The sequence below is a fragment of the Salvelinus namaycush genome, chromosome 12 (assembly GCF_016432855.1).
Source record: "Salvelinus namaycush isolate Seneca chromosome 12, SaNama_1.0, whole genome shotgun sequence".
NCBI classification, from domain to species: domain Eukaryota; kingdom Metazoa; phylum Chordata; class Actinopteri; order Salmoniformes; family Salmonidae; genus Salvelinus; species Salvelinus namaycush.
The window spans coordinates 35,598,908-35,615,674 of record NC_052318.1 but is presented as its reverse complement, the minus strand read 5'-3'; the positions used below and the strand labels follow the sequence as shown (position 1 = coordinate 35,615,674).

Sequence of the window (16,767 nt, the reverse complement as noted above, 5' to 3'; positions counted from 1 at the left end):
GAAAGACCACTGGCTGCTTTCTGTCAGCACTCGAGATTCCTTCCCAAGTGGCTAAGACAACGTTATGATGCATCGTTAAAATGGCCACAATTGATTGATTGCTTATGTTTATGGTTGGATAGAGAAGCCTCGACTTAGCAAAATATGGCTACATGTTTGAATGATCCTTTGAAATCGACTTACTTATATATTCAAAAATAATGCCTGTCCTTTGGCGGGAAACAAAGTAAAATAATCCATTCTTAACACCACATGACAGTAGACTAGACATAAACCTGTTGGTGAGCACTGGGTGACAGTCTGGGTTGTAGAAATAATGTCTTAAAGTATTTCCTGACACCAAAAGAACATTGTGTGTTGAGAAAATGTTTTCCCCACTAAAATCTTGAGTAAAATTATTTAAAACATTGTTGAAGTTGGGAAGAAAAATGCGTATTATTATTAACAACAGCAATATTTGAAAACCAAAATAAACTAATTAGCTACAAAATAACATTCCACACACTATACAAAGTCTGCCACTCCATTTATTAGCTGGTCTGAATGCTTCTTCAGAATAGGAGAAGCACAGTGAATGAGCCAGTCACCCGGCTGGGTTAAAGGAAGACATTGCAGACACTCTGAAACAGTGGTAAGAGCTGCTTTCCATGGTAGGATACAGTGGTAGAAAGTAACATCACTTACATAATCAAACTAGTTGCATACATTCACACACTTAAATTGCAATCAGCATATGAGGAATATGTATCATCATTTGTGTATTGCATTCTTAAAAGACAAAATGTTATGGTAGGAAAATGATGTTGCAATGAGCACGAAAGTGTAATATCAACATCACAACATTCACTGCACATTGTTGAGATTATGAATGTGAGTGAATTCACTATCTTGCTGTCTACTAGAATAGAGAAGGCTGCTCCAACTGTAACGATGACATCTAAGTCTGAGGTGGACTGTCTGTGCATGACCTCTGTTTCCTCGTCCAATGGAATTCTCTAGTTCTCACAAAACATAACAACACCTGTCCAACAGCTAAAACATACATATTGGCAACAAACAAAACTTTGCTTCCCATAACATTCTTGAGAAGATATGTCTAAAAACTAAAGATTATGAAAGGCATATTCAACAATCAGACCCCGATATTTAAAGAAGGTTATCTACTTGACTTACATAATGTTGTGTAAGCCGACTGCTCTGCCTAGTTGCTGCTCTAAGGAGATGATGGGAGTCTTCAGGTCTAAAGTAAAGATTACTCATTACACCAACACAGTTCACCTCCATTACCACTCTGACCTGCTCGGCTCCTCTCCACATCGCCCTCCACAACTGATAAACATCAACTGGGCTACAGTATGTGATATGAGTCATTTCAACATTGTCTGGCACCTTTAAAATAAAGGATTTAGTCTACAGGTAAAATGAGAGGATTGAGCATTTTGATTTCCTCTTACAATAGGAGGATATTGATGCATTCTCTGTACCCCAAAGGTTAGTTTGAGGGATTTATGAAAACTGTGTGAAAGCTGATGTAATATGTATCAACCCACACTCTAATGTTTGATTACTCCCTGTCCTTTGTGATGATAAGTATGTAGACTGAACAGTGCTTTGCTTGGAAAAAGATAATATGTTACAAGCAGTAATCAGGTCAGCCTGGCACAGCATGGAAGAATTTAGTAGTAAACAATGGAGATGGCACAAATTGAAAGTACACTACTGAGAGAAGTATCAAACATTGACAGAGGTTTAGGCTACTCTGGATGAAGGTAAAACACTTTGTCCCAAATTGGCCTACATGCTGGTGTGTTTTGTTGTAAATGTATGAGGAAAGGGTATTATGTCACAACAGTTTCGATCCTACTGAAAAGTACATCTTAAAAATTGTAGGTTTAGTTTTCATACTGTGTCAACAAGATCTAAATAAATAAAAAATATTGCCATAATTCTCTAATAGAGATAAAAAATGGAAATGTATTAATTGTTGTCACAAAAACAATTTAATTGAATTATTTTTGATTATTTAAATACACAGTAAACTAAAGTAGCAGGTGTAAAATAAGTGATTACACAGAGACAACCTATTAAACTACTATCCTATACAATCCATATCTATTACACATATTAGTATAGGCCTATTACATTGCAGTTTATTACATTGCTATTACACAGACAGACATAACAGGCAGGCATAGACATGCAGGCTACACAGAAAGATATGCTACTGTAGGCAGACAGACAGTCAGTCTACTACCATGTGTTTATTCTCTGTAATTAGCCAATATCCAGGACCACTATAACAAAAGTACAGGGCCATATTCCCTATCCGATAATTGCAAGCACAATTTCAGAAGTTACCTAATTAGTGCGCACTGATGCTGGTTTTGGCCACCAGACGCGCAGCCCGTGAGGCATGTCAGGGCATGTCCAGATCGGATGAAGTGGGACTGCATAGACTATCGATAGCGTGCACAAGTATAGACTCGTGAAAACGATAGAAAAAGGTGCCCTAAAGTATCTTCGCCAACCTTATGGATTGAGGTAAAACGTTGTTTTTTTTTACTTTGAATCATTTGATGTGATACTCAGGGTGGGAAATTATTATTGGCTCGTAATGCGGTGCGCACTGCTGGTCATGAATCATCTTTCCAGTTGCTAATGTCTGAGTTGTCCAACCGTAGTGTTTTTTTGCTTTGTGGTATTTCATAAAACAGTTTAGTAATTCTTCGTCAATATTAGTAGCAGTGTTGTAAGTTAAAGTAGAGGACAAGTTATGCTAAAACCTGCATGTATATTTTCTCAATATTATTATTTAGGTTTTTACCCCTCAATACAACACATAGGCTCCATCCATCCTCTATCTGATTTAAGATTTAGAAATCCTTTGCCTGTAACAGTATATCCTCTTGTTGTGTTTTGTTGTCTACATTTTTTGTGTTCTTTAGTGACATCAAGTGATAGGATATTGGTTCAACATGTGCACAAGCAATATATTTGATTCAATATTCTATGCAGTGGCTAAGAAACAGCACCCTATGCATTTTGTTTCCATTTTAATCACTGTTCATTATAAAGATTTCAAAATGGGCTAACTACTGAGCTATAAACTATTATACATATTTTTATTTTAGTTACATTGCTGTCATGGATTGTTCTGAAACCCAGTACTACTTGAGTGGGGACTGCCACCCTTGTCTGCAATGTGGACCAGGACAAGAGCTGTCAGAGGTGGGTATTATAAAACTATACAGGAATATTGAAAGAGAAATTACTGGATTTTTACGAAGGTCAAAATATAGATAGGCCTGGTGCTGGCTACACAGACACTGATTCATCTCCTTTCCACTGCAGCCATGTCTAGTAGCCTATCAGCTCATCTGAGCAACAACAGAAATTACTGCAGAACTGGGATTTGTAATTAACGTTACTATGAAACCACAAAGAGTTTGGTTTGTCTGTGACAATCTCTCACTCTAAAAGAATCCCACTGGCAGAGAGAACTTTGTTCCAAGTTTACAAGTCCACTTGGCAGGCCTACTAACCCAGCTACAAGATGACGTTCTGAGAACCATATTTTTCTTAGAGCTTGGTGAGAAAGTGGTTCTACTATGTTTTTTTTTGCATACAATCTTCCCACAACTTTCTGGTAATGGTGTAGGATAGTTGCTTGGCTTTGGAACATTCTCAGCACATTAAGAAATTTGACAACAAAACTAGATTTACTTGGTATTTCATTACTTTAACAGAACGTTTCCTAAAAGTTCAAACATGGTTACATTTAATTTAAATTTTGCTAATGTTCTAGTAACGTTCTCCAACAGGTTTGACATTGGGAATGTTCTCATAGTTCAGAGAAAGTTACGAAACAATGTTCTTCTGTGGGAATTGCAGTACTTTAGCGTAACATTTCTTACAGATTTCCTCACGGTTCCATTTAAAGTCATGTTCTCAGATTGTTTCAAGAACGTTAAGAAAACTTTCTATAAAAACCACAAGAAAAAGTTTAGCAATATTCAAATCGTTTTTTATTTGTCACATGCACCGAATACAACAGGTGTAGACTTTACCGTGAAATGCTTACTTACGAGCCCTTTCTCAATAATGCAGAGTTAAAAAGAAAGAAAAGATTAGCAAAAATAATAATACAAAAAACAGTAACACAATAAAACAACAATAATGAGGCTATATACAAGGAGTAATCTTTTCAGCCTCCTGAGGGGGAAGAGGCGTTGTCGTGCCCTCTTCGTGACTATGTTGTTGTGTTTGGACCATGATAGATCCTTAGTGATGTAGACACTGAGGAACTTGAAGCTCTCGACCTGCTACACTTCAGCCCTGTTGATGTGAATGGGGGCGTGCACAGCCCTCCGTTTCCTGTAGTCCACGATTAGCTCCTTTGTCCTGGTGACGTTGAGGGAGAAGTTTTTGTCTGACCTCCTTCCTATAGGCTGTCTGATCATCGTAGGTGATAAGGCCATCCACCGTTGTGTCGTCGGCAAACTTAATGATGGTGTTGGAGTCATGCGCGATCACGCAGTCGTGGGTGAACAGAGAGTACAGGAGGGGACTAAGCACACAACACTGAGGGGCCCCTGTGTTGAGGGTCAGCGTGGCGGATGTATTGTTGCCTACCCTCCCCACCTGGGGAAGACCAGGATCTAGTTGCAGAGGAAGGTGTTTAGTCCTTAGTTTATTGATGAGCTTTGTGGGCGCTATGGTGTTGAACGCTGAGCTGTAGTCAATGAACAGCATTCTCACGTAGGTGTTCCTTTTGTCCAGGTGGGAAAGGGTAGTGTGGAGTGTAATAGAGGTTATGTCATTTGTGGATCTGTTGGGGCGGTATGCGAATTGGAGTGGGTCTATTGTGTCTGGGATGATAGTGTTAATGTGAGCCATGACCAGCCTTTCAAAGCATTTCATGGCTACAGATGTGAGTGCTACAGGGCAATAGTAATTTAGGCAGGTTACCTTGGTGTTCTTGGGCACAGGGACTATGGTGGTCTGCTTGAAACATGTAGGTATTACAGACTGTTCAGAGAACATTCTAAGAATGTTATTTAAAAACATTTACATTATCAACAACACTCTCTCTATCCTCTATTTTAAGATTGTAAAGGTGTGTTGGCCACGCCCACAAATTGGCCACACCTGATCATAATGAGTGCTTGTTTCCTCAGAAATGGGGTCTGTTTGAATAGACTAAAATGAACAGCTTTGTAAGGGTAAAAAAACATGTCTTGCTATCTCCATCCTGGTGGTGCCTAAGACTAATTCCATGGATAGAGAACAGAAGATTATAGGTTTGAATCTCACTGATGCCTTGTCATAATAAAAAAGAAATGTGTTTGCATGATTAATGCCTAAAGAAATTAATTTGCATGTGTCCTATCTGTGCTTACAGTTTAAAAAAGTGTACCCAAAATAAGATAGCAGTGTTATTAAAAGTTTTATTGAAACATTCAGTGAAAGTTTTAAGGATTTTTTTTTTTAAACTCAAAATAACCTAGAATTTCTGTTCTCAGAGCGTTAATAAAACGTTCAAGGAACCAGAGTAAAACACTCTCAAAACTTCAAAATAAACATTCCCAGAACAGGCTAAATGTTCACTTCTGTTCTCAGGGCGTTTAAAAACATTTAACTTTACCTCAACCAATGTGAAACTGAAAACATACGTTCCCACAACTTTCAAGGAACCAAATTTGCTAGCTGGGAAGAGCTTGCCAATGGAGGTTTACCCATGACCTAAAATAACCCCATGTGGTCATTGGAAGGGGAAACTGTCATGTACTTTGTAATCTAGACATCTAATTATCATATTAATTTATATTTCTGTTTTGCAACTATCTTAACAAATTTACTTCAGTGAAATCCTTAGCTGTAAACAGGTCTAATGTGCACTGTATATTTTGATTCTTATTTCCCGCCAGGACTGTGGTTATGGAAGTGGATGGTCGGCTTCTTGCATCCCCTGTAGTGTCAAGACTTATAAAGAGGGCCGAGGTTACCACAACTGCAAATTCTGCCAGTCGTGTAAACGCATAAACAGGCACCAGAAGTCACTGTGCACCTCTAAGAGCAATGCTATCTGTGGGGAGTGCTTGCCAGGGTTTGTACCTGTACATTATCTAATTGCATTCTTACGTATAGTATCTACAGATCTTTACTTAAGACGTAGCTGTGCTTTTAAGTCATAAAAGCTCTCCATCCAGAACATGTGGACTTGGAGTTTTATTAGCTTGTTTACTTGAAATACAACTATTTCCAACTTTTTTTCCTGCTTTAATTTGATCTAATTGCAGATTCTACAGTAAGACACGGATGGATGGCTTGCAGGAATTGGAGTGCATGCCGTGTGGTCCCTCCTCCACCACTGAGCAGCAGTGCAGCCGTAAGTCTCAGAAAAGCTTGGCCCAGGACTCTGAGAAAGGAAAACCACTTCAGAACCACTCATTATTGTATGAGTCAGTTGTGTAGCCTACTGTTATATTCGGAAATTTCCTCCATGTACTGGAAACATAATTACCCATGTTTTTATTTTGAGATTTGTTGCCGTAGAGAATGCATTGTTTGGGTTACGAGATATTCAAGAATTACAACACTGTTGTAATATTCTATTCATAGAATAGTGTTACTGTCATTATTTGCCAATGTATCAAAGTCAGAAATGTAAAACATAAAATAAATGCTGTGTGTGTAAGCATGTGCTCAGCCTTGTGCAGCACCAACCTCAATCCTTCTATTTTGCAGGAAGCAGAAGAGTTGATGTGGGAAAAGTCTGGAGCCCAGAAGGCCCAGCCCAAAATGCTGCTGTCATCACCACCATTTCTTTTGCCCTGGTTACCATGACAATCTTCCTCTCCGCTGCCTTGTTTATATACTTCAGACATACCTTACTAAAGAAAATATTTAAAGGTATCTCATGATCTGCACACATATCTCATTTAATGAAGTGTTTGTTGCATGAGATGTTCACACAACTACTGATGAAACTGCAATAATGTGGGTTCTGTCAATGTGCTTGTTAGAATCGCTTTTATAGTAACATGCAGGGTACAGGTAATCCTCCTCAAACTGTGCCTCGTCTAGCTCATGAATGATATTCTCTCTCTGAAAGGATGCCTGGCTCCTCAAAGCACAAGTCAGAGTGACATGGAGTGTGCAGCATCCCCAGTGAACGTGGTCACGCTGAATCTGGAGCAGCAAAGCCAGGACTCGGGTAACTATAAGAGTAGAACAGCACCCACCATGATGTATTGAACAGCACATTATTTACACTGAGTATACCAAACATTAGGAATACCTTCAGTTGTGTCAAGTTGGCTGGATGTCCTTTGGGTAGTGGACCATTCTTGATGCACACGGGAAACTGTTGAACAGGAAAAACCCAGCAGCGTTGCAGTTCTTGACCCAAACCAGTGCGCCTGGCACCTATTACCATACCCCGTTTAATGGCACTTCAATATTTTCACCCTATGAATGGCACACATAAACAATCCATGTTTCAATTGTCTCAAGGCTTAAAAATCCTTCTTCAACTTGTCTCCTCCCCTTCAGCTACACTGATTAAAGTAGATTTAACAAGTGACATCAATAAGGGATCATAGCTTTCACCTGGTCAGTCTACTGTATGTCATGGAAAGAGCAGATGTTCTTAATGTTTTGTGTATATAGTATATATATTACTACAACAGACATAACACATGATGAATAAGAGCTTTAACCCTTTCCACTCACAGCCCCTGTCATCCCGTATATGTGTTGAATATGGCAGATTTTGTCATTGATAAGCGCCTAAATTGGAATGCAGTGGCTGTACAGTAACATGCTATACATGACGTCAGAGCTCAGGTTCTCTGCTTCACAGCGCTGTGTGGGTTATTCTGTTCAAATCATTTCAATTTGCCTCTATGGGTCCCTTGTAGCTCAGTTGGTAGAGCATGGTGCTTGTAACGCCAAGGTAGTGGGTTTGATTCCGGGCAGTGGTGGAAAAAGTACCCAATTAGTGAAGTAAAGCACAAATACCTAAAAAAAAACGACTTAAGTAAAGATACTTTAAAGTACTACTTAAGTACTTTACACCACTGATTCTGGGGACCACCCATATGTAAAATGTATACACGCATGACTGTAAGTCACTTTGGATAAAACCGTCTGCTAAATGGCATATTATTTCATCCATATAGGCCAATTTCCACTAGCACAATGGGATAAACATTCCCTAATTGACTCATATTATAGTACATTTGCGAATCCATGGTTCATTAGGGGTTTGTTGGGGTACTAATGTAACCATCTGATGACGTGTCTTCTTACAGGTGCATGTGATAACTCTACCACCACTGCAGACACGTTGGCCAGACTGCAGTCCAATGTGGACATGACTGTCCCTCTGGGGTTCGTTCTACGAAACCCTGACCTTAAAACTCAGGACCAAATCAACCTGCTGGAGACCCAGCCACTGGTGCGTAACTCCACCTGCAGTAACTGCTCCTCTGGGTTGGTCTCTCAGATATCCTCTGAGATATCCTCTGAGCCATCCTCAATCAGCAGTGATGTCTCACTCACAATGGAGACCCCTGTGGGTCCAGTAGACATTGGGGAGTCTGAGGCAGGGTCCTTTTTCCTGCCCCTGCAGAGCAGTAAGGGTTACGATGCTTCTGAGCTGCAGGATAGCCCTCCCCATCAGCATGTACCAGTGGAGTGCACTGAGCTAGACTTCCACAGCACTGCAGCCCTCCACAGTGCCACAGACCCAGACTGTAGCTCTGTGAGCCTGGGGATTACTGTGATATCCGAGATTAAGGATGGCCCCTCCGGAGATGGGTCAGGAGGAAGACAACTGGGGAGTCCATCTGCCTGCCCAGAGGAGCAAACTGACAGCTGTTGGAGCAGCCATCATAAACCCTGCTACAGCAGTAATGCGGTAATTACCCTTAGGAAAGACAGGGCTGTGTCACCTGTTCCTCTCACACAGAGGACCTTTTACTCAGCAGTAGAGAGTTGGAGTAACCAGTCACTAGACTTAGCTGTCTTTTATGCTCATACAGCAAATATTATAAGCAAATGTCACCTTTAATTTTACTATTTAAGGTGTGGCACGCACACTGATCTCATAAAATATGAGTTGTGATAGGCAAGATACTGGATGCCTTTAAAGATATTTTTCACACTTGTCATTTCACACATAATTAGCTAGATGTGCCAAATTAAGTTTACAGCTTCACTCATTTAGTAGAGGATGTTTCCCTGAACAAAGCAACAATGTATTCATAATATTTCTATGTGTAGATGGAAGAAACACTGAGCCTGCTGAAGAACTGTATCCGAATCATGCAAGGTGGGATATTCTTCAGTTGACTATCTAAAGCCTATTTTAATGCTGGAGCACATCCAACAGAAACTAAATGAAACATTGGGGATTGTCAAAAGACCACAATACACATATTTGTATTAGGTGAAGTTCTGTTGTTGTTGTGGCTAGGGATTCAGTAGAGATACATATTCACAGAACCACAATTTTGTTCTGGATGGTTCCGGATTTTAAAGTTAATGTAGCCATTTCTAACAGGAGTAGTTTTTAAAAGTCGTTTTTCATTAAGTCTGGCTAGTTTTAAAACTTTCCTTTGTCTTGGCCAAGAGGTATAGTCCAATATACATTGTCTTACTGTTCTACAGGCCACATGGAAAAATAAGACTATCATTGTACCAAGAGACTTAGCTGCATACTTGGCACCACTGGCAAATTTTCAAGAAGAACATTTTTCCCTTTATAGCAGGGATGGGCAACTGACCCCTTTTGAAGGCTCTCAGATACATTTGTATGAATTATTTTGGAACTCAGTCGGAGTCTCAACTACTGTTGCAAGTTAGAATAGTAGAATACATTTTGCACACTGTCACTGTCCACGAGACATTCTCAAATGTTGAATGTAGAAACAGCATAACAGAATAGTTCACCTCTGGTGGGAGGTTAAACAGTTGTAGGTGGGCAGTGGGATCTGTACTGTGTCATAGCTCTGCTTTTTTAATGCCATAATTTCCCCATTGGCCTGTGTATCTTCTGTCCAGGTGTCCATCTAGGCAGGCTGCCACAGGCCTTGGTGGATTCTCTGGCTTTGAAGCTGGACCCAACATTCCCAGGAGTACAGAACTACCAGCAGGTGGCGCTGAAGATGGGCGTACCTCACGAGTTGCTCAAAGGCCTGTGCGGGTTTGATCATGTCTTTCGGTACCTTTCCTCCTGCACTCTGCTAACAGTACCTGACTTGCTCCACACGTTCTACCTGCTGCAGCGGCTCGACACTCTGCTCCTGCTGTGTGAATATGCCATGCAGAGCCAGACTCAGCGCCAGGTCACAGGATGCACATTTTACTGTTAATACTAACAACACTTCTGCCAATACAGCCCAGAGGGCTGACACAATCAGTATGCGTACTACTGAACTAGAACTTACCTGGAACAACGAAATTGCTCAAACTCTCGGGTGGGGATGTGTAAATATTTGTTTATAATTCTGAATGGATTATATTTAATTTTTTACCTGGTTTCACATGTAGTGTATGTGAATGTGATATAAGCCACTGTACGTTTCAATTATTTTGTCATGCAGCAAATGCTATGCAGGAAAATGATGCATTCATATTTGAAAAGTTTGTCAGAAGATACATTTTAAATGCTTAAGTACTGTACAATCAGTCTTAATTTGTCTACTGAATGAATCAAGTTATATTAGTGTTACTTTTTATACATGTCTTGGACTTTTATAAACAAAATAAAAAATTACATTCAGATTCATGGTTATTTTGTTATGATGTAGTTTGTCAGGAGCAGATGATTTCAGTAAGTAATCGCATTTACTGTACATAATAAAGAATATGGTCATAGACACATTTCAACAAAAACCAGGGCCAGTTGCTGTATTTCTGCAAGGCAAAATTGAAAAGCAGGACTAATGCCGCACTACTGACATTTCTACTAAGCCTAATTTTAGCAAGGTATCTACATTGTGTAACATTATCAAATATTTTTGTTATGAAACATTGTTTTTTCCCAGCAATGTTAATTTACTTTCAAAACAAGTATAGCATACAATTTACAAGAAATTGATCGGAAGACATCACAATCCACAGTCAAAAATAAGAAAAAGTACAATAATTGTACATCTGAAGGAGACAGGATATTGATTTATTTTAAATTGAAATTATGTTTATGACATAGTTACTATGCATTTCCTGTCTGGTCAAATACAGCTATATTATGGTCCTAAACAAGCTGATGCAGCTCTCTGATGTTCTCTATTTGCATTACATTAAATATCATGTTTTCAGACACATCAATGAGACAACCAATTTGTATTTGCAACCAAAATAATTATTTGTTTACCATGCTAATATATATATATAAAGTATCTTGTGTTTTTTGTTACAGTACAAATTGTAAACTACTACAAAGCTGACTTCCAAGTAAGACCATCTAATTTGAGATTGAGAAACATGCTATATGATAAAAAATAAGGCTGTCTTAATTTGTGATATGACATTTCTAGTTGGTGCTCCAATGAAAATATTCAAATGATTCTGTCTCTTTAACTCATAATATTGTAGCAAATTTTGGGGCTAACCCGACTGTCAAGACAACACCTTACCATTACACCAAGAGGTCCGAAAGACACACTCCAGCTATTTTTGGAGTTGGAACCTTTTGCTATTGAAAACCAATATCTCAAGTATAAATACAGTAATGTACACACATTTAAGGGTAAAAAAAAATATTAATTGGAAGCAAAATTGTGTTTTTTAGACAACTGCACATCTCATGGATAGTGCCATTAAAAGAGTTGGTCAAATGTCATTGGCTCTCCAGTGGCGCAGTGGTCTAAGGCACTGCATCTCAGTGCTAGAAGTGTCACTGCAGACCCTGATTTGATTCCAGGCTGTATCACAACCGGCTGTGATTGGGAGTCCCATAGGGCGGTTCACAATTGGCCCATTATTGTCCGGGTTAGGGTTTGGCTGGGGTAGGCTGTCATTGTAAATAAGAATTTGTTCTTAACTGGCTTGCCTAGTTAAATAAAAATAAATGGGCCTTCGCCCTTATTTGCGGGAACAAAAGAGGACAAAAGAGCAAAGGTCCACCCCCCACACTTGTGCCATGTCATACCTACACCATCTATTGAGATGTGCCTTTTGTTAAGTAAATACATGAGGTGAAAGGAGACTGGAGTAGGATTTAAGGTCCCTACCATGGTAAAAATATGATAAATTCAAATGTGAGGTAGTTCACAATATTATGCACCAGGTGGCATGAGTAAGATTAGTTTTTCTCAGCTGCTTGAAAACATTTATTGGAACAATGTATATGTTTTAAACAGTGTAATGCAAACAGTAAATCCATTTTCAAAATGTAGTTGCCTTTTCAAAACAGTAAATACTTTCAGCAAAACTATATGATACCCTCAAAACTGCAAATACATTCACATTCTGCCCCCCAAAAATCCATAAAATCAGATTCTTTCCATTCACTTGGTAACAATCCAAATAGTAATTACTATCCACATCAAAGAAAATATTGTTATTGATCAAATAACATGGGAAATAAGCACTTTTTGGCAGGATTCATTCCTTTTACCATCATTACAAACCACTTCATAAAATATACGCTATTACTGTATTGTAGCCTACATAGGCTGGTCAGGTAGGTTTGTGCATGTAGGCCTAGACCTTTCATCACCAATCAGAAAAACAATGTACGCCTACAATGTAGTAATTGAGTACATCGAGACATGATGTGGTTTGTGATGATGTTAAAAAGAATGAACCACAGACCATAGAAAATCGTAAATGCACAGAAAGTATTTATCAATTATCTACAATTGACATGTGAGGTGAAAAGATATTACAGTTTTTTTTCTCAATCAATTTTGTGCCATTTGGTGCATTTTGTGCCATTTGGTGCAAGTATGTGGTACATTTTCACAAATCTAAGCACAAAAGTCATCAATATGTGTCATGTTTCAAAACTCTAAGCACATTTTCAATTGAGTACAACACTCTTAGAAAAAAAGGTGCTATCTAGGGTTATTCGGAGGTAAAATGGTTATTCGGATGTCCCTTTGAAGAACCCTTTCTGGTTCCATGTCGAACCCTTTTAGTTCCATCTGGAACCCAAAAAGGGTGTTCCTATGGGGACAGCCGAAGAACCCTTTTTTCTAAGCGTGAACAAACAAATTCACAAAGTCACTTGTTCACTGCACCAAATCACACTTTCAATTTGGATACATATTCAAGCTAAGTAGCTGCTTTTCAAAATGCAATATTCATTGCACTTTGATATGATTGTCATTTTTTAACAATGCAGTTAACTATCACTTAATCAAACTTCTCAAACTACATGAATCAAATCAAACTTTCTTTGTCACATGCGCCGAATACAACAAGTGTCGACTTTAACGTGAAATGCTTACTTACAAGCCCTTAACCAACAGTGCAGTTCAAGAAGAAGAAAATATTTACCAAGTAGGCTAAAATAAAAAGCAATAATAAAAAGTAACACAATAAGAATAACAATAATGAGGCTATATACAGGGGGCACCGGTACCGAGTCAGTGTGCAGGGGTACAGGCTAGTTGAGGTAATCTGTACATGTAGGTGGGGGTGAAGTGACTAATAAATTGCAATGTCTGTACTGTGAGACGCCTAAGACAGCACTACAGGGAGACAGGACAAACAGCTGCTCGTCCTCGCAATGGCAGAACACGTGTAACAACACCTGCACAGGATCGGTACATCCGAACATCACACCTGCGGGACAGGTACAGGATGGCAACAACAACTGCCCGAGTTACACCAGGAATGCACAATCCTTCCATCAGTGCTCAGACTGTCCGCAATAGGCTGAGAGAGGCTGGACTGAGGGCTTGTAGGCCTGTTGTAAGGCAGGTCCTCACCAGACATCACCGGCAACAACGTCGCCTATGGGCACAAACCCACCATAGCTGGACCAGACAGGACTGGCAAAAAGTGCTTTTCACTGACGAGTCGCGGTTTTGTCTGACCAGGGGTGATGGTCAAATTCGCGTTTATCGTCGAAGGAATGAGCGTTACACCGAGGCCTGTACTCTGGAGCAGGATAGATTTGGAGGTGGATTGTCCGTCATGGTCTGGGGCGGTGTGTCACAGCATCATTGGACTGAGCTTGTTGTCATTGCAGGCAATCGCAACGCTGTGCGTTACAGGGAAGACATCCTCCTCCCTCATGTGGTACCCTTTCTGCAGGCTCATCCTGACATGACCCTCCAGCATGACAATGGCACCATGTCACATTCCTGACCTGTTTTCCCTTGTTTTTGTATTTGTTTAGTATGGTCAGGGCGTGAGTTGGGGTGGGCATTCTATGTTGTGTGTCTAGTTTGTCTGTTTCTGTGTTCAGCCTAATATGGTTCTCAATCAGAGGCAGCTGTCAATCGTTGTCCCTGATTGAGAATCATATATAGGTGGCTTGTTTTGTGTTGGGGATTGTGGGTGGTTGTTTCCTGTCTCTGTGTTTGTGTTCTGCACCAGATAGGACTGTCTCGGCTTTCACGTTTGTTATTTTGTTATTTGTTAATGTTCACCGTTTATCGTCTTATTAAACATGTTGAACAATAACCGTGCTGCATTTTGGTCCTCTCCTTCATCCCAGGAAGAAAGCCGTTACAGAATCACCCACCAAACCCGGACCAAGCAGCGTGGAAACGGGCAGCAGCGACAGCAGCAGCGGTACCAGGAGGAATGGACATGGGAGGAGATTCTAGACGGAGAAGGACCCTGGGCAAAGCCAGAGGAGTGTCGCCGCCCCAAAGCGGAGCTGGAGGCATCAAAAGCGGAGAGGCGGCATTATGAGGCGCTAGCAAGGCAGAGCGGCTGGAAGCCCGAGAGGCTCACCCAAAAATTTCTTGGGGGGGGGCTAAAAGGGAGTGTAGCTGGGTCAAGTAGGAGACTTGAGCCAACTCCCCCTGCTTACCGTAAGGAGCCAGGGATGGATCCAGAGCCGGTGAGAGCGATATTGGAGGTGAGCGAAGTAGAGACTGTGAAGGATCTAATGGGGAAATTGGAGGAGAGAGAAATTAGGGATTTGCTGGTTTGGTGCATGAGGCACGGCATCCGCCCGACGGAGCATGTCGGGGATTTGATGTCACCTGAGTCAGCTCTCCATACTCGTCCTGAGGTGCGTGCTAGCCGTCTGGTGAAGACTGTGCCAGCACCACGCACCAGACCTCCTGTGCTCCTCCCTAGCCCTGCACGTCCTGTGCCAGCTCAGCGCACCAGCTCTCCTGTGCGTCTCCAGAGCCCTGTACGCACTGTTCCTTCTCCCCGCACTCGCCCTGAGGTGCGTGCCCTCAGCCCGGTACCACCAGTTCCGGTACCACGCACCAGGCCTATAGTGCGCTTCGAGAGTCCAGTGTGCCCTGTTCCTGCTCCCCGCACTAGCCTTGAGGTGCGTGTTTCCAGTCCGGTACCACCAGTTCCGGCACCACGCACTAGGCCTACTGTGCGCCTCAGCAGGTCTGAGCTGCCTACATGCCAAACGCCGCCTGCACTGCTCGTCTGCTCAGCGCCGTCTGAGCTGCCTGCCTGCCCAGTGCCGTCTGAGCTGCCTGCCCGCCCAGCGCCGTCTGAGCCATCCGTCTGCCCAGTGCCGTCTGAGCCATCCGTCTGCCCAGTGTCGTCTGAGCCATCCGTCTGCCCAGCGTCGTCTGAGCCATCCGTCTGCCCAGCGTCGTCTGAGCCATCCGTCTGCCCAGCGCCGTCAGAGCTGCCCGTCTGTCCCGAGCCGTCAGAGCTGCCCGTCTGTCCCGAGCCGTCAGAGCTGCCCGTCTGTCCCGAGCCGTCAGAGCTGCCCGTCTGTCCCGAGCCGTCAGAGCCGTCCGCCAGACAGGAGCAGCCAGAGCCGTCCGCCAGACAGGAGCAGCCAGAGCCTTCCGCCAGACAGGAGCAGCCAGAGCCTTCCGCCAGACAGGAGCAGCCAGAGCCTTCCGCCAGACAGGAGCAGCCAGAGCCTTCCGCCAGACAGGAGCAGCCAGAGCCTTCCGCCAGACAGGAGCAGCCAGAGCCTTCCGCCAGACAGGAGCAGCCAGAGCCTTCCGCCAGACAGGAGCAGCCAGAGCCTTCCGCCAGTCATGAGCTGCCTTCCAGTCATGAGCTGCCCTCCAGTCATGAGCTGCCCTCCAGTCATGAGCTGCCCTCCAGTCATGAGCTGCCCTCCAGTCATGAGCTGCCTTCCAGCCCGGAGCTGCCCTTCAGCCCGGAGCTGCCCTTCAGTCCGGAGCTGCCCTCCAGTCATGAGCTGCCCCTCAGCCCGGAGCTGCCATTAGTCCGGAGCTGCCCTTCAGTCCAGAGCTGCCTCTCTGTCCGGAGCTGCCCTTCAGTCCGGAGTTGCCCCTCTGTCCTGAGCTACCTCTCTGTCCTGAGCTACCTCTCTGTCCCGAGTTATCTCCTCTATTTAGGAGGGACCTTTGGGAGGGTTCCTAGACCAGGGTCGGGGGCGAGGGTCGCCACTCAAAGGACGCTAAGGAGGGGGACAAAGACAATGGTGGAGTGGTGTCCTCGTCCTGCGCCGGAGCCGCCACCGCAGACAGATGCCCACCCAGACCCTCCCCTTGAGTTTTAGGGGTGCGCCCGGAGTTCGCACCTTGAGGGGGGGGTTCTGTCACGTTCCTGACCTGTTTTCCCTTGTTTTTGTATTTGTTTAGTATGGTCAGGGCGTGAGTTGGGGTGGGCATTCTATGT

The 16,767-nt window shown here is 42.5% G+C and overlaps 1 protein-coding gene across 1 annotated transcript; it reads left to right on the top strand.

Moving 5' to 3' along the window:
- Nucleotides 1-2,421: 2,421 nt before the first annotated feature.
- On the top strand, nt 2,422-10,785 carry eda2r (ectodysplasin A2 receptor). Its single transcript, XM_039004754.1, has 9 exons — nt 2,422-2,541; nt 3,132-3,228; nt 5,928-6,106; nt 6,300-6,388; nt 6,748-6,912; nt 7,115-7,216; nt 8,316-8,923; nt 9,289-9,337; nt 10,069-10,785. The coding sequence occupies exons 2-9, from the start codon at nt 3,145-3,147 to the stop codon at nt 10,377-10,379; spliced, it is 1,587 nt and encodes a 528-aa protein (XP_038860682.1). The 5' UTR covers nt 2,422-2,541; nt 3,132-3,144; the 3' UTR covers nt 10,380-10,785.
- Nucleotides 10,786-16,767: the final 5,982 nt, after the last annotated feature.